The 25,371-nt window shown below is 36.2% G+C and overlaps 1 protein-coding gene across 1 annotated transcript in view; it reads right to left on the bottom strand.

Annotated features, from left to right (window-relative positions):
- The window catches only part of LRP1B (LDL receptor related protein 1B), a 1,943,003-nt gene that overhangs the window by 973,921 nt on the left and 943,711 nt on the right, over positions 1-25,371 (bottom strand). Inside the window, exon 7 of the mRNA XM_055124030.1 lies at positions 8,879-9,041. Within this exon, the coding sequence (XP_054980005.1) occupies positions 8,879-9,041 (163 nt within the window). The remainder of the gene's footprint in view (positions 1-8,878; positions 9,042-25,371) is intronic.

Genomic DNA, 25,371 nt, shown 5'->3' with positions numbered 1-25,371 from the left:
GCATTATGACAAAATGATGAACTAACATTATGAATGAACAAATGATGAACAAAATTATCTAACGGTATATTACTTGGTTTTCTTTCTGAGTTATTTCTAATATGTCATATGTCACTGTTATTTATCTGGTAAAATAATAACAATGTTTTCATTATAATATTTGATATTTAATGTAGAGCTATTCTACTATAAGTGTTATACGATACGTGAAATCATTCATTTCCAATGCCCTGATCAAATCTGACTGATGAAAGAGTTGTCCATATATCTTTAAAAGCCATATTACTGGTTTGTATCTACTTGTTTTTCATAAAACCCTATTTAAGAAACAATCAGAAATATTTAAACTACTTGAAACTATAATTTTTTAAATGGCAGATTCTTCCAGAGTGTACACTATATTCTGATAGAGAGCAAGAAAACCTTTATGTCACTAGATAATCATTTTATAAGTGAAATAATAATTTGCTTACTATTACCCAAGGGAATTAATAAAAAGTTCACATTGCTTCCCAAAGTGCTGTAGCATCTGATAACTAAAACTTCCAGCAGTTTCTTAAATTGCTTTCAAGTATGAAGATGAGAATACTAGGGGTGCTGAATTAGGAAGATCAGAGGGGTGTTACAGTAGGGGTGTTTACTTACCCTAGACTTTTCTATTTTGCATAATTGTTTAAATTAAAAAGAAGTTGTCTTGAAAATTAATAAAAGTATTTTTCTAGGTAAGCATATAAGTGACCTTGCCTAGAACAAAAGATGTGATTTCTTAGGAGAGGTAATTATCAGAACAAAATATTGTTCAGTCTACCAGGTTTGTTGAGTGAAAGCAATCCCACATAGCCTAGAAAGAATGTGTGAAAGTCATATAGCTGTACATGAGAAACAGTAGTATAATAAGTGTCTTAGATGGCACAGTTCATAATGTTTTTCTTCTTCATTACCATGGTTCTTATATGATCCAATATCTTCCCCCTTTGCCTTTGATACACTAATGTAAAAACTTGCAAAATCAATATGATTGCTTTATCTAACTGAACATTTGCAGCAGTTACAACCAGGAAGACAATGCCTTCTCTGGGATTACTTCTAGACCCAAGGAATTAGGTTTTATTTTAATTGAATATTTTGTTTCTAAACTTGATAACTGAAATTTATATAGTTACGTTACATCACAGAATAATTAGCATGACAAGAATACCCATGTAATAATGGAACAAAAGACTGTATAGAAGAAACAAATACCCTTATTAAGAATGCTGAACCCTGGACCTGGGAGATAGTACAGAAGGCAGGGCACTTGCCTTGCATGCAGCTGTTCTGGGTTGGATCCCTGGAACCCTGTATGGTCCACCAGATGTGATCCCTAAGCACCGAGTCAGGGGTAAGCCCTGACCACTGTTGAGAGTAGCCTCCAAACCAAAAGAAACAAAAAAGATGAACTCAGGGACTCCTAAACATGAATGTTTGAGCAAAACAAAAATTATTTTTTAATTTATACACAATTGTTTTCTATTACCTGAATTATTTATATGGGTAGAATTTATCAGAGTAAAAACTTAGAGGACATTTTTCTAGCGTGAAATAAAGGTCAGAAAGATAAAATATGATATGGTTACTAAAAATTAAAGCTATAGATTCTATAAGAGATAATTTAAGTGCAACTGAAACTTTTAGATAACAGAATGTAAACAATATGTAAAATAGTTTGAACTGCTAGAATTTATGAATAGGAGCCAAGCAAACAGTGAGAGTTTAATCAAGTTGGGTTAAGTCTTCAGCAATGTACAACTGAACATAATTACTCCAAAATCCCCGTACCATATTGCTAGGGAATAAAAAATTCTTAGAGAAATCATCTCTAACTGAATAACTAAGATATTAATTAGGAGAACTTTCATAGATAAACCATACTTGTGAAAAAGCTTATAACAATAGTTCTTATTTGGGACTCTCAGCCCCCCTGGGGGTTTCCAGAATATAATAAGGCAGATGTGGGCTGTAATGTGGAACACAGTTGAAAATAACTTAATTAGGGGGACATTGCCTAAGAGTAGGAGGGCAAATAGTAGGACTGGACAGGTAGAAGCTACAGAAAGGAAACAGATTTCCAGGTGATCCAAGTTGGAAAAGTTTTGAAAAACACTGGCCAATAGAAGAAAATAGAAAGTGGTTACATTTTAAGTTAAAAATAAGGACATCGGGCAGGGGCCGGAGCTCGGGCTCCGGCCGAGATTCGACCCGGGTGGCCATGCCTCTGCACAGCCGCGTGAATGCCGAACGAGCAGGAACCAGAGGCAGCTATAAGACTTGGGGTTCCAGCGAGTGCTTGCAACCATGTATGCGGACTGTGAACTAAGCTTTTGCTCCATGCTGCTCCAGGAAGGGAAATGATTCAATTTCCAACTTTAATCTCCCTGGATTTAATTACTAAAATACAGAAATTGTACTTTTTATCTCTTCATTTTCATCAGTGGAAATCTCAATATCAAATATTTCCTTGTCAATAGGGTTGTATTCTTGGGGGATAAATTCCAACAAAAATAGTGAGTCTGTGTTGAAACTCCAACAATAATAGTGAGTTTTGTGTTGAAATATGGAATGTAATCAAGGTAAAGAGAAGAGTGAAATTTATCAGTTACCCAGGTGGGGGTGGGGGGTGGCGGGAAGGAATACTGGGGGTTTTGGTGGTGGAATATGGGCACTGGTGAAGGGACGGGTGTTTGAACATTGTATAACTGAGACATAAGCCTGAGAACTTTGTAACTTTTCACATGGTGATTCAATAAAAATAATAATAATAATAATAATAATAATAATAAAATAAGGGCAAAAATTTGGATACTATATAATAGTTAATAGCCTTCAATTATGCTTTGTATTGGGAACAGTAATGATGTAGTAATGAAACACACACTTGCATAACTATATTGTCAAGACATTTTGTTTTACTTGAGGAACTTTGAGTTTGTAATATTGAAAAATATTCTTCTGGACCCTTAATGAATTTGCTTAGAATAGGTATATATCATTAGAATAGGTATATATCATTATCATAAATCATTAGAATAGTCTCCATAAACTTATTTATAACCCAGATCAGACTCACCCTGAGAATGTAAGAGTAATACTAAAAAAAAAATCTGTATATTTAAATATATATGCATATACATTTTAGATATACTTTAAAATATATTTAGGGAGTGAGAGACATTTTAGCAAGGCAGAGGGACAATATAAGGGACCTACCTTGCATATAGCAAGTCAGATTTGATTCTCATGCCACTTGTGGCCCCCAAGCACCGCAAGGAATGATCAGAACTCAGAGCCAAAAGTAAGCCCTGAGCATCACTGGGTGTGCTCCACCTTATATATGCTTGACTATTTATTTATTTATTATGTTTTTGGGGTCACACTGGTAGTGCTCAGGGGTTAATCTTGACTCTGCATCCATGATTTGCTACTGGTGGTGCTCCAGAGTCCAATTGGAATCCAGGGATCAAACCCAGGTCAACCCCATGCAAGGCAAATGCCCTCCACTGTACTATTGCTCCATCTCCATATATATATATATATATATATATATACATATATATAGAATGATACCTATTTGAATTTGTTATTCCATAGGAAATAAATTAGGAATTTTTCTGAAATGATTTTTAAAGTACATGCACAAAAGCATGAAGCAAGACAATCACCCTACCCTCTAAACTGTCTCTCTAATTCTGCACCTTCCTTCATATGGGAATATTCAGTAGGAAGCTTATCAGGAGTCTGCACGTATGTCGGACAAAAATTATCTCAAAAATACACTGTTCATTTTGCTCATCAGATTTTCTGCAGATATTGCTTAAGTTCAAGATGTCAATGAGGAAAATTACAGAAGATCAATACATTAACTTGGTATTGATCTTGATCATTGGAGTTCTTGGAATGTTACAATTCTCTTTTTCTTCTAATGAAGAAGACTGTCACTGTCACTGTCATCCTGTTGCTCACCGATTTGTTGAGCGGGCACCAGTAACATCTCTCATTGTGAGACTTATTGTTACTGTTTTTGGAATATCCAATATGCCACGGGTAATTTGCCAGGCTCTGCCGTGCAGGCGTGATACTCTCAGTAGCTTGCCGGGCTCTCGAAGAGGGGTGGAGAAATTGAACACGGGTCAGCCACGTGAAAGGTGAACTCCCTACTTCTGTGCTGTATACATATTGGGTGTAATTAAGTTTACATATATATTAATCGACATATGCTCAAACAATGAATAGGCGAACTTGATTGGAATGTTCATAATTTACTTGTGAATGTGTATAGAAGATAATTTTTAAAAGTGACATTATTCCTTATTTCCATTATTATTATTATAATGTTATTGTAATGTTAAATTAGGGACTGTCATTAATCCCATATGATTATATATCCTCCACAACTGAGAAGAACATATAAGAACATATTTCCAGGAATTTCCTAATATTCAATCTATAAAAACTTCAGAAAAACTACAATTCTCATATCAATAGGTATCAGTTAACTGTGAAGGTACAATCTATAAAATTAATTTACCAAAGTGAAGTCTGCAATGTCAAATATCCAAAAGTTCACAAGTTCATAGGGGTTCTACTTATAAACTTTTCTACTGAAAAGTGAGGACAATCTATTAATGTTGATATTTCTTTTTTTAACTATATTTCATTTAATCAAAAGCAGTTATCCAGACAAGTGATAGGGAATGAGAATTGCCAGTCACTCCTTTATCAATTTAAATTCTGAGACTTAAACTTCATTTCCTGTCTCCTAGCAGATGGTATATTCATGTATAAGAGAAAGACAACACATTTTTCCTTCATTACTGACATGGTATCATAGATTCACAAGTAAACCCTGAAGAGCATTGTGCCATTCCTTCTTTACAAATGACTATCTTATCCGAAAAAGGGGCATATATTGTGTATGAAACATTTCTCATTCTATTTCTGCATATAGCATAAAAATAACTCTTTCTCCAATTTAGCCATGTGATATAGTTATATTGTTTTGGAGTCCTATCTATATCTAATCTTCCAAACACATATTTTACGTAGCTTTAAATCCAGTACCATAACTTAAATATGTCCTATTTTTACTGTATTTTCAATAAGTATCCTATTAGAATTAATAGGATATTAATTCTAATTTTACTACCCCTTCATTTTCAATATCATCGCAACAATTTCACTTTCATGGTAAAGAACATTAGTTTTAACCTTTGGGTGGTGGTTTCATAGGAAGCTTAAAACATCAGTTATTACCTCTAGTAACTGGTGAAGACAGAATTTTGTATCTGGTAGAAGTGACTGTAGCTTTAAGTTTTTAACAATCAAAAAGGAAAGTCCTAGTTGAGACTGCCAGAAAGTCTGTTGCGGATTTTAATTGGACCCTGAACTCTATGTCATCTTCCAACTCTAGTCAACCTATAGAAGTGATGTCGAAAGTTTCTCCAAGGAAGAAAATATTAATAAAACTGAAATGAAGTAGAGATTGTCAAAAATAATGCCAAGAAGTATCTATCTATCTATCTATCTATCTATCTATCTATCTATCTATCTATCTATCTATCTATCTATCTATCATCTCCCTATTTATCTAAATGAGAAAGCAATATATATAAAACCAAGGAAATGATGACAAGTATGACAAATAATTTCATCTTAGAGGATTTGGACTGAAGGTTTAAGTGACAAAAGGATTCCAGAAAATAATGATATTTATTCAACTCATGGAAAAATAAATTACAATTAAAATTTGAAATTTAAAAAAACTTAAAAAAAATTGTGTTTGGAGTGATAGTGCAGCGGGTAGGGCGTTTGCCTTGCACACTGCCGACCCGGGTTCCATTGCCAGCATCCCATATTGTCCCCTAAGCACTGCCAGGAATAATTCCTGAGTGCAGAGCCAGGAGGAACCCTTGAGCATCGGTGGGTGTGACCTGAAAAGTAAAAAAAAAAAAAAAAAAAAACCTAAAAGAGATATTAGACTAAAAGAGAATAAGAGGTTTTAAAAATAAAGTATTAAGTGTATCTAAGATCTACTAGGAATATAGGTTAATGTGCTTGCAACACAGCAGAGGTGGTTTGATCCTCTGAACATCACAGAGCCCCTGAGGCCACTAGGAGTAATCATTGGCACAGACTCACGTGTAAGTCCTGGAAAAAGAAGGCTGTGGTTCCAACCACACCAGAAAAACATTAAGTAAAAAGCAATTTGTTCGATGAAAACTTTAGCAAGGAAAGACAAAGCTTCCTTTATTACTAGTTTATTAAATTCCAGCTCCCTTGTCAAGTCAGACACAATATATTTGGATATGTTCTGGACTGAATGTATAGCCAGTAAGAAAAAATAAATGAAGTAAAATTAAGGTAACATAGGAGATAATTCACTGGTTTCTTATTTTATCTTGAAGTTATTCTAGGCTCAGTTTCCGCATTGTCCTCCAGTAACTCAGCAATGGAAGAGAAGTGTGGGGGGAGATGCAGCAGCAGAAGCCCCTTCATATCTAACATCACACGAAGGAAATTAAAAAGTCTGATATTATAAGTAACACTTGTTTGGAAATTGATTGATTATAAACAGGTTTATATTTATAATAGAACAGAGGTTATATATTTTCTTCTCTGATTTCTCTAAACCATGATTGAAAATCTGAACTAGGGAGGCAGAGAAAACTCAAACAAAAAATTCTAAGGACCTATTGTGATAAATGATACATGACAAAATTACATTTAAGCAGTTACTAGGCCCTAAGGAATCTAAGTGCAAACAATATGGAGGTTTTCTATTGCTAATTCCTTTGACAAAATGACAAAATATGGTTCTTTCCTATAATGACAGGGAGAAATGGGAAGCCTGAGAACATAAAATATATTGCTGCACAGAAGTAGAGATGATGTTTTCATATATTATATTTCATGCTGGCATTTTTATTTGAAAGGGGTCTCTGGATCTTTCTTAAGAATGGGGAAAGATAGGAGTGATAGAAGAAAGAAACAATAGTTTTACCTCAACATTTTTGACAGAAAGGAATATCTAAAGACTAATTTGAAAGCCAGTTTAGCACTTCCAGGGAGAAAGAGTGTAAGCACATGTATTTCTAAACAGAATGCCAAAGGAATGTTGTTAGCACATTTGTAAATTTTCAATTCATTCTCACTACCCTTATCCAACAACGCGAACAAATCAGTTTAAATACATCTTCTTTTACTAATGTCTTTGAAGCATCACTGCAGTCAGATTGAGTCAAGTCACCATCTGCTACAAATACAAATAGAGCTACATTCAAAAATTATATCACAGAGCCTTCCTAGCAGAGTTCTTACGTGCAAGCTGTTCTTGTCAAAATCAGAACCATTGTGATGATGCATCTTAATATTCAATCAGACTTTAAGTAAAGAGTGACAAAAGTCCACATATGGATGACAGCTGTTTCTTCAGTAAATATTTTCTCATTTACTGAGTGGAGGCTTATGGCAGTGTAGGATGTGTTCCATCAGACACTCAGCCTGAACCGATTGGGAATGTCGACATAATATTAATAATAATGATAAAATTTTAGTTTTAAAATCTTTGCTGCAACTTGTATCCGAAGTGACAATGCTTCTATTTAAAGAGGCACAGGATATCATACCATATCATTAATTTAGAAGTCCTTGGCCAAGGAGGACTGGTCAATCTTGGATGCTATCACAAGTATGCCTGGGGTTAGAATAGGTAAGGGACCAGTATGACTATGATAGTTGGAAATGATCGTGCTGGACAAGAACCTGGAGTTGAAAATAGTGAAAGAATATACATGATAAACTTTCAGTAACTGTACTGTAAACCATAACACCTAAAGCGGGAGAGAGAGAGAGGGAGAGAGACAGAGACAGAGACAGATAAATATTAGGAAATCCAAACTGGTGGAGGGATGGATGTTGAACATTATATGACTGAAACCTGATCATGAGCAGATTTGTAGCTGTATATCTCATAGTAATTCAGTTATTTTTTAAAATAAATAAGTAAAAGGCAACACAAATCGAACATGTTTTTCCCTCCTTAAATAACATCATGGTTCTTAAAAAAATAAAACCATAAAAATAAAAACATTATCTCTGTATTTATTTCCTTATCACCTAGGAAAACTTGATGAGAATTTAAACATTTTATGACTCTGTTAGAGAACATGTAAAAAAAACCCAAAAAACAAATTTAAAAATGCAAATTAAAAAAAAATGAGACTCTTAGATTAAAAATAATCTGATTTTTTTCTTTAAAAAGTCTCTTTTTAAGATTTGAAAAATTGGAACATAGAAAAGGAAGTGAAATCAAATTTTTAGGAAATCAACAACTACAAAATAAGAGTACATCAGTAGTTATTGAAATAAAAATGCAAGTGTAAAAGCCAATGTTTGTTGCTATGCTTGAATGTATGTTGCAAACTTTTAATAAATTCTAGAGGCGAGAGACATAAGTTCAAAATACATACATCGTCTTTCAAATAAACACAGAAGAGTAAGTACTTTAAATGTTTTCTAGCTACAAGATTACTAGTAAATAGCTTAAAGTATCACTTCTAATCTAAACTTATGAGGAGATTCTTCTTTAGAAACTCAAGAAATTCTTACAGAATGACATAGGTTGTGTCTTTAAGCCTACAAGATTGAAGTATTAAGGAATTAATATCACACCTGATATATGCATGCTAAATTACAATTTTTCTTGCTGCAATTCAGATTAGGAGAAATTAAAAGAAAACAAGCATATAGTTTATTATATTTCTCAAGTCTTTTCAGACTGATTTCTTTTGAAAATTAAATGTGGGCCATTTCAGATTGAACACTGTGAGGAAGAATGACTTACCCTGCAATTGGATCGATTGCTATTGCCTTAGGATTGTGAAGCTCCAGGTCAATGAGGGTGACACAAACAGACCCATTGTAGTTACAAACAAAAATCCGATCACTGACATGGTCCACAAAATATATATTCCTGGTCAGCCAGTCAATCGCCATTTGTTGCACATCTGGAAAGAGCACACAGAAAAAAATTCTTCAGTTATAGGTATAAATTATAGGCAGAATCTTCTACCCCTGTGCCTGATTTTCTTCACCGGACCCCCTCGGACAGGGTGGGTTGAGTTTCCCTCCCTGCCCTGAGCAGAGCCCCGGAAGCCTAAAACATCCAGAACCCTGCCAGAGCCATACTCAAGGCCACTCTCCACATGTTCAGAAGAGCCTCACAAAAGAAGAAACCTACAGAGGAACCCAGGTGTGTGGGACCCGGGGCTGAGATCTCCAAGGCTGCTTGGATCGGGACTGGGCCTCCTCAACCCAGACCCTCCATTTTCCAGTAGCTTGGCAGTCACACCCACAAACTGCCCCCTTGTGCAGTGTTATCCCATCAACAGCCAAGATCCAGAGACTCTAAAACAGCACTCCCAACTTGTGGCCTCGTGACCTCTTATAGTCTAGCTCCTGTTATAGTCTAGATGTGCCTAAAGCAGCACACATGTGTTTGGTTTTAACATACTTGCTTATATTGTCTGATGTACATTCTCCGTCCTTCTCGGAGAGCCCGGCAAGCTACCAAGAGTATCCCACCCACACTGCAGAGACTGGCAAGCTCCTTGTGGCATATTCGATATGTAAAATACAAGTAACAATGACAGGATTCATTCCTTTGACCCTGAAAGAACTTTTAATCATTGGGAAAGATGAGTATGGAGAGGCTGCTAAAATCTCAGGGCTGGGACAAATGGAGACATTACTGGTGCCCACCGAGCAAATCGATGACAATGAATCAGTGATATAGTGATAGGTATAAATCCAGCATCATAAGTCAGAGTATATAACTTTTCCAAAATTATCACAGGTAACACTTGAAAAGTATAGGTAGCTTTGTAATAAAAAACAAAACATACAAAGGAACTCGTCTTGTGTCAAAATAAGATACAAAATTATTACATAAAATACAGAAATTTCATAAAATATTACTTAAAACTATCTCTTAATAGCTTTCTTTTTGTTATTCTAATATAATATTTTCTAGACAACTGGAAAGTTTATAAATCTTTATATAGGATCATTCACTATAAATTATACCTTCTCGTTTTTTGTAATGTCAAAAACAGTTCATTCAACTTTATTGGCATAACTGGTTCATAGACACAGATAAAGTCTTAAGTAATAAAATAGTAAGCTCTTTTTTGTGACCCTAGTTATGAATTAAAATTATTATTATTTACATACCTGGCGGTGCTTTAGGGGACCATATTTTATGCTGGGAATCAAAACCGGGTCAGTTGCGTGCAAGTTAAATGCCCTACTCTCCGTGCTATTGCTCCAGCCCCAGTTTCTATATTTTTTGTCTTTGGAATTTATAAACAACCAGTTCCACTAATGCTTTTAGATCAGCATAATTGGAATAATTTCCACAATAATTTCATAAATAAATTTCAGATACTATTTATTTCTGAACTTTATTTCAGTCAAATTTTTATGTGGCGGAAACTATGTTTTTTTTCAAACTTATAAGTCTATGACTCATTGACTAAGCAAAGTTCCCACCCATAATCTGAGACTAAACATTCTTCCTACTCTGATTTGATAATATGCTTCTTCAGTGAATGAAATTCTCAGCAGGCAAGAAAACATAGATGCATGTGTTATCATTATCATCCATAAAAGTGTATTGTCAAAGCAAGGGCAATAGAGCAGCAACTTAAAAAATTCTATGCTGCTTACAAAAACAGGCAGAAAGGGAATATTACAATTCATTGGATACAGATTTTTCAGTTGATTGATTAATTTTCTAAATTGTAGAGTTTTTTATGTAGACAAAATATTTAAGTGTCCCACAAATTACAGGAAGCTTTTCTTCAACTATTGAATAACCGAGCTTTAAAATATTTAACCTGTCTCCAAAAATCCAGAAATATGATATTTGTTTTGCAATTTTTAATTTTTGCATTATCAGATTATCTAGAGGTCCAAAGCCTTTGTTTGAAACGTGACTGCAAATGTTCTGAGTATAAAGTGTTCCGTTCCTTACAGTGATCTATTGCTTGTGATAGCCATGCAGTTGGCTTATTGTCCAATCATAATTTTAGACTAAATAACTGATGGCATTCTCACCTTCTTTCAACTTCACAGCACTTCAGAAAGGCTCTCTGCTACTAAAACAATAAGCGTTATTGACATCCATCATCTTTCTGGAGGAGTTCTTTTTATTGTTTTTTAAAACATTTTATTTGGAGGTTTTGAAGGGAAGGGGGATGAGAAAGTGGGAGAGAGTGGAGAGTAACAAGCTCAAGAGAGAACCGGGGATTCTCCAAAGGCGGAGAGAGCTTCTACACACATCCCAGCATCAGGCATGTAACCATGCATGTATACATTTGAAGAGGGGAGATGTGGGCGACACGTGTGCTCAGGCACCACATGTACTCGGCCACGTGAGCGCAAGCAGCACATGAGCTCAAGCAGCATACGAGTCTTACTAAACACCTAATAATTAGTGAAACACTTAATAATCATGGAAAGTGTTCCCATTTCTTCAAATTTGACTGTTTTCTTTGACTTTAACATAATTTTTATGAAGATTAGATCATTGAAGTGATAAGAAAGGGGTTTAGTAATTAAGTTCACAGACAGAATAGTGGATAGGCAAATATACTTGGTTAAAATGATTAAAACATGCTAAAACACAGGCACATCTTTTATACAATGAATTGAGTATTCCATTTTAGTTTTGCTGTAATTTAATAAAGTTCACAGGATATTCTCAAAAATAATTAAAATTATTTTATTAGTTACTTTTTAAAATTGGAATTTTATTAAAATGCTTTATATTTTGCTATGAGAATTTATTATGAGAATTTATTTTGAGTATGATATTTTATATATCTTAATACTGAATTTATTTAGTTGCCCTCTATTTTTCATCAACCAAAAGACAAAAGATTTTGTCCTCATTTGTTTCTTTAAAATTCACTATGGCCAATTAGAATTTAATTCCCCAAATAAGTTTGCTTTTATTCTCTGACCTGCAACATTAATGATATTGACAATTTACCTTCTAACTAATGAAATAATATATATTTCACTATTTTATTTCATAAATAAAAATATACCGAAAGGCTTTTGAAACTTGCAACAAATATCTAACTATAATATTTATAAAACCAACTTTCTTTATGTCTAACAATGTGAAGTTTTTGTTGTTTTGTTTTTGTTTTCATTTGAGTGTCATACCTGGCAATGCTCAAGGAGCACTCCTTCTTGACTCAGGGTTCACTCCTAACTGGATGTGGAGACCTTATGGGATTCCTCAGATTGAACCAGAGTTGGATATGTACAGGACAAATGTCCTATCCCCTAAACTATCTCTTCAGCCCCTAATAATGTGAAGTGCACTATGTAAAAATTAATAAATTCAGGGGAAACAATAAGAAGATGAATTCTATTTTAATCTATATAATCATATAAAAATGGAAAGCCAAATTTCTTATCAGAGCATAGAGCAAGAAATGGAAACTGCCAGTTAATATAAATTGAATTATGTTGAATACACCAAAATATAATGTTTTACTGACTGAATAATTTTCTAAAAAAAATCTTGAGTCTTAGGTTACACACTAATCTTCTACACTTCTGAATGTAACTGTTTGTAGATGAAGTACTTAAAGAGATGAGTGAATAAAATAAACCCAATAATATGGATTCTACTTGGGTCTAACTTGTGTCCTTGGAAAAAGAAGTAATTCCATCATATTGAGTTGATTTCTGAGCAGGCAACCCTATGTGCACTCAATGACTGAACTCCATTCTCCCCATGAGCAAGTTCCATTAGTACCTGGTGAGATCCAAACCCTCTCTGAACAACCTGACTGAACAACAAACATTGCATGTGAACCTGCAGGACTAAAGGAGCAGATGCTTGCCTCCCCACAGACCAGACCACGGGAGGGCATGGCTTCCTGAGCACACAAGGAGGTGACCAGATAATCCCCTATCCATAGCCCATAAAGTTTGCATCGTGTCCTCTTGTACTGAATTGACTAGGGCATCCTGGCAACCTTGACACATTAGGCAAATAGAGTATTAGCTCTTATTCCTTGGTAGGCCCCACACAATTACACAGGAATACTGAATAGGAAGGGAATATACTTGATGGAGTATATTCCATCAAGTATATTCCTACCTACCAAGTTCTTCTAGAGTCTTCCCTGGCAGTGCAGGGTGGGGAGGTGTATCACAGTGTATTGGAAAGAAATACCTCCTGACTACCATGGACAGGAATTAAAAACAGTGCAGAATGACACAGCAAGAAGTGGGTGAAGAAAGGAGCACTGACATATTAACTAGGAATACCTACCTATATAATCTCTCTGAAAAATATTTCAGAGAGAAAATATCAAGGATGTTTAATGAGCTCAAAGGAACATGGAATGAATATCCAATAAAACACATGAGGCCATGAAGGCAGAAATGAGAAGACTATAAGCAGAAATGTCAAAATTAAAAAGTTTGGCAGTGAAATATAAAACTCAATGGAAGGCCTCAATAGTAGAGTAACAACAGCAGTGAAGGATAAATTCAGTGAGCTCCAAGATTGCTGAGATGCAGAAAACTTCCATGCAAGAGCAGAAGATGGAGAATAAAAAATAAGTAAATAAATAAATAAGTAAATGAGCAGCAAACAAGAGAACTTTGGGATAAATTCAAGATCAACAACAGAAGAATCATCAGTGTCCTAGAGGGACATGACATTATGCGAGATAGACTATATGCTGGACCACAAAACATATGTCCATAAAGTCAAGAATGTAGAGATTTTTATTAGCAATCTGCTCAAATTATGATGTACTGAAAATAGAAATTGAGTATGAAGAGAAATAGAGAATTAAACTAAATGCAAGAAATTAAACATCTCACTGCTGAACAATCAGTGTGCCAGAGAGGAAATAGAAGAAGAACTCAAAAGATTACTGGGAACAAACAAGAATTAGGCCACAAGCTACCAGAACTTGTGGGACACAGAAACAGTGGTGTAAGAAGGAAGTTTATAGCTCTGCAAACGCTCATTGGGAAGAAGAAAAGGCCCTCATAAACAACCTGACTGTACAACTTCAGAAATTAGAAAATCACCAAAAATGGACGCCAATGTAGGCATGAAGAAGAAAATAATAAAATTGAGTGTATATATTAATTATCTGGAATCTTAAAGACATATTGAGAGGCACAAAAAATGCCTGTTTAGTGGAAGGGCCACATCTGCAAACCAAAGATAAAGGCAATAGAAAGTCCAACCTCAAGGTGACCTTCAACTTGACATTTCATCATCCAAAAGAACAACTGAAATTTTGCCTGTATGGCCCACCCAGTCTGTAATATTTAAATTGGTTTACTACATATTGTATAGGTCATACATTCAAATTTTTGACAACTAGGTAACAACAAGTCTAAAAATGGAGACATTACTTGTGCCTGCTAGAGGAAATCAATGAATAACGGGATGAGAGTGCTTCATTATTGCAAAGTGAATATTTTACTTCTCGTTTAATTATTTTCCATGTGATAAAGAATCTCCCAGAAATAGCAAATAGACTTAAATGTACACAAGTGCTAGATAGTTGGCAAAACTTCTTAGGAGGTTATAGTAAGCTTAGATAAGTTCCTAAATATATGTTTATATATGTATGTATATATATGGGTATATATATATATACATAATACATATTCCACTAAAAAGGTAGCCTAAATCTTAGCTCACTGATAAAGAAATGTTTTATTGTTTTTAAAATGCCCCAATTGAAATTCTGAATTTGATTTTAAATATGTATTTTGTTAAATAAAATGCAGTTAAATTATAAAGCATTTTGTGTTTCTATGCAAATTCTGCATCTAAGTTGATAAAAAGTCACTTTATGATGAAACCAAGAAAAAGCTATTTTATTTAGTCCTACCTAATCCTCTACTTAAAAGCAAGTTCTTGAGAGATTTTAATATATATATAAAGCTAGTCGTCTTATACAATTCATACCTATTTCCCTTAATATAATGCTTCATGTACACAGTGATGAGTGGATTAAATCAAGCCCTGAATATTAAAAGCCCAAGAGAGTGTCATGCCATAAATATTCCACAATTACTAGTTTCCCTAAATTGAAAATAAGGACTTCCCTTTCATTACTGTTTGTGTGACTTCTTGTGTTATAATGTGAAATTATGGTGCTAGATAAAACAATGTATGTTCATTAATGACAAGATAAATCTTCAATACCTGTGAGTTTTCTCTGCCTAGTATTATTTAGATATTTCTCCTGTAACAATTGAAAATTTAGTTCTGCCTAAAGTGTGGGGAGTTCTTTGAGGCTCCTTGAAGTAAACAGAAATGAGTTTGATACTCAAGGGTAAATCATAAAATATATTACCTCTCTCTCTCTCTCTCTCGCTCTCTCTCTCTCTCTGTCTCCAGGTGGGAGTCAAATACTATAATATGACACTCCGCAACCCAATGTAGAGGACTTTGTAAACTGGAGAGATGCTTCCTACCAATACTCTCAAAAGTGAGCAAAAAAAAATAAAAATCCAACTTTTCAGCACCATTAAATGTAGTGGGTGCTTGCTTTTCTTGCAAATATCTTTAATAATTTATATTATAATAATTATAATATAAAAATAATAATTTTCTTGCAAATATCTTTAATAATTTAATAAATTCAAATAACTCACAAATTTCTTTTCAACTTCCTAAGCTACTCCTAAATCTGACACCTATGGAAATTGCAATTAATATTTTTTTGTGATTGGTTTAGTCACTAGGTTTGTGAATTGTTTGGTATATAGTAATAGGAATCTAGGACTACAGTCATTTCCCTGTAGTTCAGAAAGCTGCTAAATTTTTGCTGGATTATTTTTACTTAGATACCAGTTTTATATTTTTATTTATTTATTTTATTAAATCACCATGAGATACACAGTCACAAAGCTGTTCATGATTGGGTTTCAGTCTTGTAAAGTTCTGACACACATACCTCCCCCTCGAGTCCACTTCCTACCACCAATGTCCCCAGTTGCCCCCCACCCACTACCCTCAGCCTGACGCTGGCAATCACTTTTACACTTTCTTCTCTCTCTCTCTCTCTCTCTCTCTCTCTCTCTCTCTCTCTCTCTCTCTCTCTCTCTCTCTCTCTCTCTCTCTCTCTCTCTCTCTCTCTCTCTCCACCCCCACCCAGGTCTTTGGGCATTATGATGGTTTGTAATATAGATACGGAGAGATACTCATGGTCCTTTACCTACTTTCAGCATGCAATTCTTATCCCGAGTGATATTTTCCAACTATCATTGTAATCGTGGTCCCTTCTCTATCCCAACTGCCTTCTTTCCCTGACTTGAAGTAGGTTTCCAGCCTTGGATCATTCCTCCTGACAATTCTACTGTCCTTGGGTATTAGTCTCGTGCTGTTTTTGTTTGTTTGTTTGCTTGTTTTTTAAATATCCCAGAAATGAGAGCTGTTATTTTATCTCTGTCCCTTTCCTTCTGACTCATTTCACTCAACACGATACTTTCCATGTCCATTAGCTGTCATTTTTAAACATACTTTTGAAAGTACTATGGGTGTGAGTAAGTGATAGAGCACTCATCGTCTGCACTCAGAAAGGGAAAAGATGCTAAACATGATTAATTTGTCACTTAATTTTCTGCTCTTCATTATCCCCAAGCATTTTATACTCTGCTTCCTCTTACTTGGCTTCTGGGTTAAAACAATCAAAGACGTTTCTTTACATTTCTTACAGTGAGCTGTAATAATGGATATAACTTTTTATGCAATCTGCTGCATTTAATGTAAATTCTTGCAGACTTTCAAGCAGATAAGTAAGAATCTATAATTTTCAAAAGCAATCATTCTGAACTAAATTTATGAAGGAAGAGGGTAAGGGGCAAAGAAGAGAAACATATGGTGTTGGAAAGCAGACTGGAGGGGAATGTGGTGTTAGAACCTTTTCGGCATGCAATGCTATCAGTAACAGAACTGTAAAGCGTCATACCTCAAATAACATTTTTAAAATAATAGTAAAATGAAATCATTCTGGCTATAGTATGGATAATGGAGGATTTTTTGGAAAGAAAGTAAATGATTAGATTATGAAAATTTTTTTGATAATTAGATTATATCTTCAAAAGATATCTAAACAATATTTTGTTTGTAAACATTTCATGTATAAATATTTAAATATATAAACCACACTTAAAGAAGCGTATTTATGTTTCAGTGACCAATACAAAAATGATAGAAATTTTGAAGCTATCACAAAGTAAGGAATACCTCAAAGATGAATTGCTTCTGTCCACATTTTTGTGCTTTGTTTGTATATTTTACTTATATTTTATATGCAATAAAATTGTATTGTATATTTTATATACACAATAAATATTGTATATTTTATATACAATGAATATTGTGTATTTTATATACCATAAAATATTGCATATTTTATTTTAAGTAAAAATATTTTAGTTAATATTTTTATTTAACTTAAATATTATCCCTTATTGAAGTGCATTATGGTCTTTCTAATGCAAATGCAGAATAGGGCAGGAAAAATAGAATTAATAAATGATGAAGCCCACAAAACAATTATCTCTGATTTTAAAATCTCTAATTTAATTGGTAAATTAACACTTAAATCACACTTCAAAATTGCATTTTTTTCTTGAGAACTGAAAAGCACTCAAGACAAAAGCATGATGTAACTGCCTCTGTTTTTATATGCCACCATAATCTTTATCATGAAACATACTTATTTTATCCCTTGATTATATTTAATAAACTAACTTAATTAAGCAAACACAGACTCTGAGTGCTTGGAACAATAATTAAAATGGTATTATAGGAGTTGAATTAGAGGATATTGAGGGTAGATACAAACTTAATCAGAATCAATCTACTGCATGTTATTGATTCTTTCCCTTTTCCTTTAATTACTAATTCTGTCTTCTTGCATGCAGATCCTCTAAACATAAAATGTTGTCAAAATAAGGAATAGTTCTTTATTTTATTTTAAATCAAGTATCATAAAGATCTACATGTAGATATTGTGGGTCAAATGTTATTGTGTTTTTTGTTAGGAGGCAACTATTTAAGCTGACTTTCTTGACTCTCATTTCAACTCCATTTCCAGGTCCCACCATGCCTTAGTTCCTTCTACCCTAAAGGACAATATTAATTCCTAAAATGAATGTTAGCTATTTTATACAATGTAAGCTCACTTAAAATCACAATAAGAACTCTGTCAGGGCTGGAGTGATTGTACATTTGCCCTGCAAGCGACCAATCCAGGTTCAATCCCAGGCACCTTATATGGTCCCCTGCAGCAATTATCCTGGAATGCAGACCCAAGAGTAACCCCAGAGAATGCCCGTGTGGCTCCCAAAATAAATCAATAAAAACCTGAATCTGTCCCAAAATTTACATAAAGAAGCCCAATTTAATCAATCCCCTAATGTTGGATCTCATTGGCTTGTCCTTGCTCTTTCCACAGGGAGCTTAGGTTTATTGAGCCACTCCCACAACAGTGCCCCTGAGGCACATCCAATTCCATCACGCACTAATAATCCTATATTGCTTTTCTCTAAACTTTATGTCATTTCCTTATGTAATTAGCAATGGCTTTTTTGTATAGACATAGGGAAACAGTTGATGCTATGCTTTTGTAACATGGGAGTTAATTAACTACCAATAATATTTACTCTTGAGCACCCATCATATTTACCTGATTTGAACCTCAGTTGCCTTTACTTCCTAATACCCCCAAAAGAAGGGTTCCAACGAAGGGTGGACACGGGGCAAGTTGTAAGCTACCCTGACTCAAAAGGAGACACGCGAAGCACCATAAATATAGTAATTTAAGAGCATGGTCATGGAACAAACTCTGCCATGACCCAAAAAAGAAGTAACTGAATAAGGACCCCGCTGGGGTTAGGAAAGACCAACATGGCCTGAGGACTGTGGTCTGGGATATAGTGAGATGTTCCCAGGAGAGCCAACCTTTAAGCTTAATACATCTTACTGTGTTCATACAATATGACTAGAAATATTATAAGAAGTGAATGTACTGTGATTAATCAAATGGGTTACTAGCTGAGGAAAGGAGAAAGCAATACACCCTGATTATAATCTTGTCCTTGAGTGGATCTCCTAGTAATCTAGAGTGCTGAACTCTCAGAGAGATTTTCGCCCTTGAGTTAATCTCCTAGAACCTCCCCTGAAGGAGGGGCTTTACCTCTGTTTGTTGTTATGACAATGTTCAACCCCACCTTTGTGTACCCCCGCCCTTTATGGTTTCTACATAACTATGCTGTGAGGGGTAAGAGGGGACTAGATGATGGTGGAGACGGAAAGGAGAGGACTTCAAGGTCTATGGAGATGAGGATGATGGAACTATGTTGACTGGGACTATGACCAAAACTACAACTACGATTGCGCTGTATGGGAGAGATCAGACTATGCTGGGGAAGAGAGAGAAATCAACTGTCTACTGGTCACCCTGGGCCCTGTTTCTCCACTTCCCAGGTCCTTCAACTATCAGTCACCGTGGGCCAGCCAGGGCAATGGCTCTTGGCCACCGAACAATCTTGCACCCTAAGCATTTTCTTTGGGAAACTCACACCCTAACAGTAGGGAAACTCATAATTAATCATTTTACATAATTAAAAAAACCCTGAATTTTCCCTATGTTAGCTGTTCTATGGCAATGTACATCTGAGAAATCCCAGCTTACTAATTGTTCTTATATCCAAACAAATTCTTACTAGATTCTGGGTGGGGTGGGGGGACCTTATTGCATTTAGAAAATATGTCAAAGATATTTTCACTCTACAGGAAAAAAATCTTCGATTTGCTTGAGCGGGCACCAGTAACGCCTCCATTCGTCCCTGTTACCTGCTAGTGTAACCTAATGGTATCTCCTCAATCCAGGAACACAAAGAGCCTCAAACCATTCATTCAGGGTTTTGATGAAGAAGTCTGACCATCTCATAGGTGGGCAGCCATGTGGTCTTTTGACATCCCATGGAATCCAGTCAGTAACCGCTCTAGTCCAGCAGCGATTGTCTCTAAATCGCTTTATGTGTCTGGCCCACCTGATTTTTGATGCCTTGACAAACAAGACAGCATCCCTGATTCTTGACTGTCGATGTAGGTCAGAACTCCGGATTCCTTCTCTCACTTGAATGAAAGATGATACTCCAAGCAGAGCTCTTTCCATTCCTCTTTGGGATACCCAAATAGTGTTTTCATCCTGTTTGCATAGGACCCAGATCTCTGAGGCTTATGTTAGTCCAGGAAGAACAGTGGAGTCGAAAAGATGTGCTCAGAGCCGGAGGTTCTTCATCCTCTTAACCACTTCTTCAATGATCTTGAAGGGGTTCCAAACTACTCTCTTCCTCCTGTGCAGTTCTGGCGCCGAGGCTAAGTCGTTCATCATGTTGAGTTCTCGACCTAGGTACACATAACTGCTGCATTTGGCGATGTTATTTCAATTGAGAGCAAATGGAACATCAGGGACTAGTTCATTTTTCATGAACATTGTCTTGGTGAGATTCAGCTGCAGTCTGACCTTTCAGCACTCGAGATCGAAGTCGCCAGCATTTGTGTCACTTAGCTAATATTTGTTATTAGAATGATGTTATCAGCTAAGTGGAGGTGGAGTAGTTGCCGACCATCTATCTTCATTCCATTCTAGTCATTGCATAATGTTCTCGAGAGTGGCACTGAAGAGTTTCAGTGAAATGGTATCACCCTGCCAAATTCCTCTCTTTACATCGATGACCATTTCCTTGTAGAATGGTGAGATCCTGGTGGTAATTACATAATACAGCTCACGGAGGATCTTGATGTACTGAGTTTGAATGCCCTTTTTGGCTAAGGCTTTAATGACCACTTCAGTCTCAACAGAATTAAAGGCCTTCTTTAAATCAATGAACATTAGACAGAGCGGTATCTTGAACTTTCCTGAAACCTCAATGAGCTTTGTCACCCTGTGACTATGGTCGATCGTGCTGAATCCTTTTCAGAACCCAGCTTGCTTGCATGGTTGTCCTCTATCTAGTGTTCTTCCTATTCTATTCAGGATGACTCCAGTGAAGAATTTGTAGATGACAGACAACAGGCAGATTGGGCGACAGTTGCCGATGTTGTGGATGTCTCTCTTCTTGTACAATCGAACGGTCCTGCTGGTTTTCCACTGGGTACCATTAGGTACCCAATTTACAATTAGGTAAAACATTTTTGTTTTCTTTCTTTAACACAAAACTTAAATGTTTTCCACTTTCATTATACTATGATCACTTCCTATTTTATACTCTACTAAATACATCAACAATGTTAAGACTTTGACTTGAAACTGCCTACTTCTTTGCAGTTCCTTTGGCTTAATACATTGTCTTCTCTCCTTTGGATACTGTGATGATTTCTAAATGTCTGTTTTATTTCTATACCCTGAAACTAACCTCCTAGAGCACCCAGAGAATCATTGTGACATATAAATCATGTCAAAACACCAAAGGAAGAAAATGTAACTTATATAGCCTGGTTTTAGTTTGCAATAAATTCATATAGTGAGCGAATTTACAAACTGATTCTTGCATAATACTTCCAAACTTATATCACCGGTACATTTATAACTTTACTACTCTAAAGCTCATTTATAAAGACCAACCCAGAGGGTAATGGATGGGACCACTTTTGGCAATACTTAGCAAAATGGCGTGAGCCCGACATTTTATTTTATTTTTTTTTTCGAAGGGTGGGTTTTATTATTACTATTTTTTGGAATTGAATCACCATGAGATAGAGCATTGCCAAGCTGTCCATGATTGGGCTTCAGTCATACAGTGTTTCAACACCCATCCCTCCACCAGTGTAATTTCCCAGCACCAGTGTCCCAGTTTCCCTCTCATACCCCCGACCCTAGCCTGCCTCTGTGGCTGAGACCTCTCCTCTCTCTATCTTTCTCTTTCTCTCTCTCTCTCATTTCAGGCATTATGGCTTGCAATACAGATGCTGAAATATAATCATGTATATCCCTTTACCTAATTCCAACACTCAGCTCTTGACCAGAGTGATCATTTTCTACTAATATTGTCATAATGGATCCTTCTCTATCTTAACTACCCTAAGGGTGGGCTTTAGACTGGTAGACAATAGGGTTCAGTAAATTCACTCACGGGCTGATCCACTGAGGCACAAAGTATCTGAAAATACGTATGTATGATTGAGGCTTTTTTTTCCTTCTTTTTTTTTAATTGTTCACTGTTCGATAGTTACAATCTTTCATGTTTGGGTTATAATCACACAATGATCAAACACCCATCCCTCTCACAGTGCACACCCCCCCCCACCAATATCCCCGATATACCCCCCTCTATTATTCTTTAGGATAAGATACAGTTTGATATTTTCAGCCGTCTCTTAGCAGACAGATTTTCTGGTTTCTAATATTGACTTCAACTCAGATGTGTGGGGACAGCTTCAGATGAGTGAACACACTATAAAATAGCACATGCATACTTAAATATTTTCACTGAAATACTTTTCTTTCTGTTTGGGTCGTTAATTATTCATTTCAGTAGGCTTCCTTCAGTCATTGATATGGACTGAACACTTAGTTTGTTCATGTCTCTGTGTTAGATGCTGTGCAGGATACAAATATGAGGAGAGAAAAGAGAGAACTACATGCAGAGCCATTGTTGAGAGTCATACTTTTAGTTTCCAAACATCCGCATTTGTTTTAGTTTGTCCTATGCTTTATTATTATTATTTTTTTTATTAAATTTATTTATTTTTAATTAGAGAATCACCGTGAGGGTACAGTTACAGATTTATACACTTTTGTGCTCATACTTCCCTCATACCAAGTTTGGGAACCCAACCCTCCACCAGTGCCCATTCTCCACCACCCGTAAACCCAGTGTCCCTCCCACCCTCCCCAATCCCATCTCCCCCCCACCCCACCCTGCCACTGTGGCAAGGCATTCCCTTCTGTTTTCTCTCTCTAATTAGCTGTTGTGGTTTGCAATAAAGGTGTTGAGTGGCCGCTGTGCTCAGTCTCTAGCCCTCATTCAGCCCGCAACTCCCTTCCCCCACATGGCCTTCGACTACAATGTAGTTGGTGATCGCTTCTCTGAGTTGACCTTTCCCCGGAACGTGAGGCCAGCCTCGAAGCCATGGAGTCAACCTCCTGGTACTTATTTCTACAGTTCTTGGGTGTTAGTCTCCCACTCTGTTATTCTATATACCATAGATGAGTGCAATCTTTCTATGTCTGTCTCTCTCTTTCTGACTCATTTCACTCAGCATGAAACTTTTCATGCCCATCCACTTGACTACAAAATTCTTGACCTCCTTTTTTCTAACAGCTGCATAGTATTCCATTGTATAGATGTACCAAAGTTTCCTCAACCAGTCATCCGTTCTGGGGCATTCGGGTTTTTTCCAGATTCTGGCTATTGTAAACAGTGCTGCGATGAACATACATGTGCAGATGTTGTTTCGATTGTACTTTTTTGCCTCTCTGGGATATATTCCCAGCAGTGGTATTGCTGGGTCAAATGGGAATTCAATATCTAATTTTTTGAGACTCGTCCAAATTGTTTTCCAGAAGGGCTGAACCAGTCGGCATTCCCACCAGCAGTGAAGAAGGGTCCCTTTCTCCCCACATCCTCTCCAACAGCGGTTGCTTTTGTTCTTTTGGATGTGTGCTAGTCTCTGTGGTGTGAGGTGGTATCTCAAAGTTGTTTTGATCTGCATCTCTCTGATGATTAGTGATGCAGAGCACTTTTTCATGTGCCTTTTGGCCATTCGTATTTCTTCCTTGGTAAAGTTTCTGTTCATTTCTTCGCCCCATTTTTTGATGGGGTTGGATGTTTTCTTCTTGTAGAGTTCAACCAGTGCTTTATATACCATTGATATCAACCCCTTATCTGATGGGTATTGTGTAAATATCCTTTCCCATTCTGTGGATAGTCTTTGGATTCTGGTCACTGTATCTCTTGCGGTGCAGAAGCTTTTTAGTTTAATGTAGTCCCATTTGTTGATCTCTGTTTTTACTAGATTGCTTAGTTCCGTGTCACCTTTGAAGATACCTTTATCTTCAATATCGTGGAGGGTTTCGCCGACCTTGTCTTCAATGTACCTTATGGTTTGTGGTCTAATGTTGAGGTCTTTAATCCATTTTGATCTGACTTTTGTGCATGGTGTCAGGTCAAGGTCTAAACCCATTTTTTTGCATGTGGTTGTCCAGTTGTGCCAGCACCATTTGTTAAAGAGGCTTTCCTTGCTCCACTTCACATCTCTTGCTCCCTTATCAAAGATTAGATGGTCATACATTTGGGGTTGTGTGTAGGGATATTCCACCCTGTTCCATTGGTCTACGGCTCTGCCTTTGTTCCAGTACCATGCTGTTTTAATTGTTACTGCTTTGTAGTAAAGTTTGAGGTTGGGGATGGTGATGCCTCCCATCATCTTTTTCCCAAGAATTGTTTTAGCTATCCTTGGACGTTTGTTATTCCATATGAATTTTAGGATTGCTTGATCCATTTCTTTGAAGAATGTCATGGGTATACTTATAGGGATCGCATTGAATCTGTATAATGCTTTAGGGAGTATTGCCATTTTGACAACATTGATTCTCCCTATCCACGAGCAGGGTATATGTTTCCATTTCCTCATGTCCTCTTTGATTTCATGGAGTAGCGTTATGTAGTTTTCTTTGTAAAGGTCTTTTACTTCCTTGGTTAAGCTGATTCCGAGGTACCTGATTTTCTGGGGCACGATTGTGAATGGGATTGCTTTTTTCATATCCCTTTCCTCTGCCTCATTGTTTGCATATATGAAGGCCATGGATTTTTGGGTATTGATTTTGTAGCCTGCAACTTTACTGTATAAGTCTATTGTTTCTAAGAGTTTCTTAGTAGAGGTTTTAGGCTTCTCTAGATATAGTATCATGTCGTCTGCAAATAGTGAGAGTTTGATTTCTTCCCTTCCTATCTGGATGCCCTTAATCTCTTTTTCTTGTCTAATAGCTATCGCAAGTACTTCCAGTACTATATTGAAGAGGAGTGGTGAGAGTGGGCATCCTTGTCTTGTGCCCGATCTCAGAGGAAAGGCCCTTAGTTTTTCCCCGTTGAGGATAATGCTTGCCGTAGGCTTGTGATAGATGAGCCCGACATTTTAGTGATAAACGGGCAGTGTTGCATTTACCCTGTAGGTGATGGTGGGTATCAGGATAGGGAGGCTCTGTTTGGGTTCAAGCTCGGTGTTCCAGGACATGCTATGCTCTATCACTGGAAGTA

Source organism: Sorex araneus, chromosome 1, assembly GCF_027595985.1.
Source record: "Sorex araneus isolate mSorAra2 chromosome 1, mSorAra2.pri, whole genome shotgun sequence".
Lineage (NCBI taxonomy): Eukaryota > Metazoa > Chordata > Mammalia > Eulipotyphla > Soricidae > Sorex > Sorex araneus.
The sequence above is the reverse complement of the archived record's forward strand: the minus strand, read 5'-3'. Positions and strand labels throughout refer to the sequence as shown.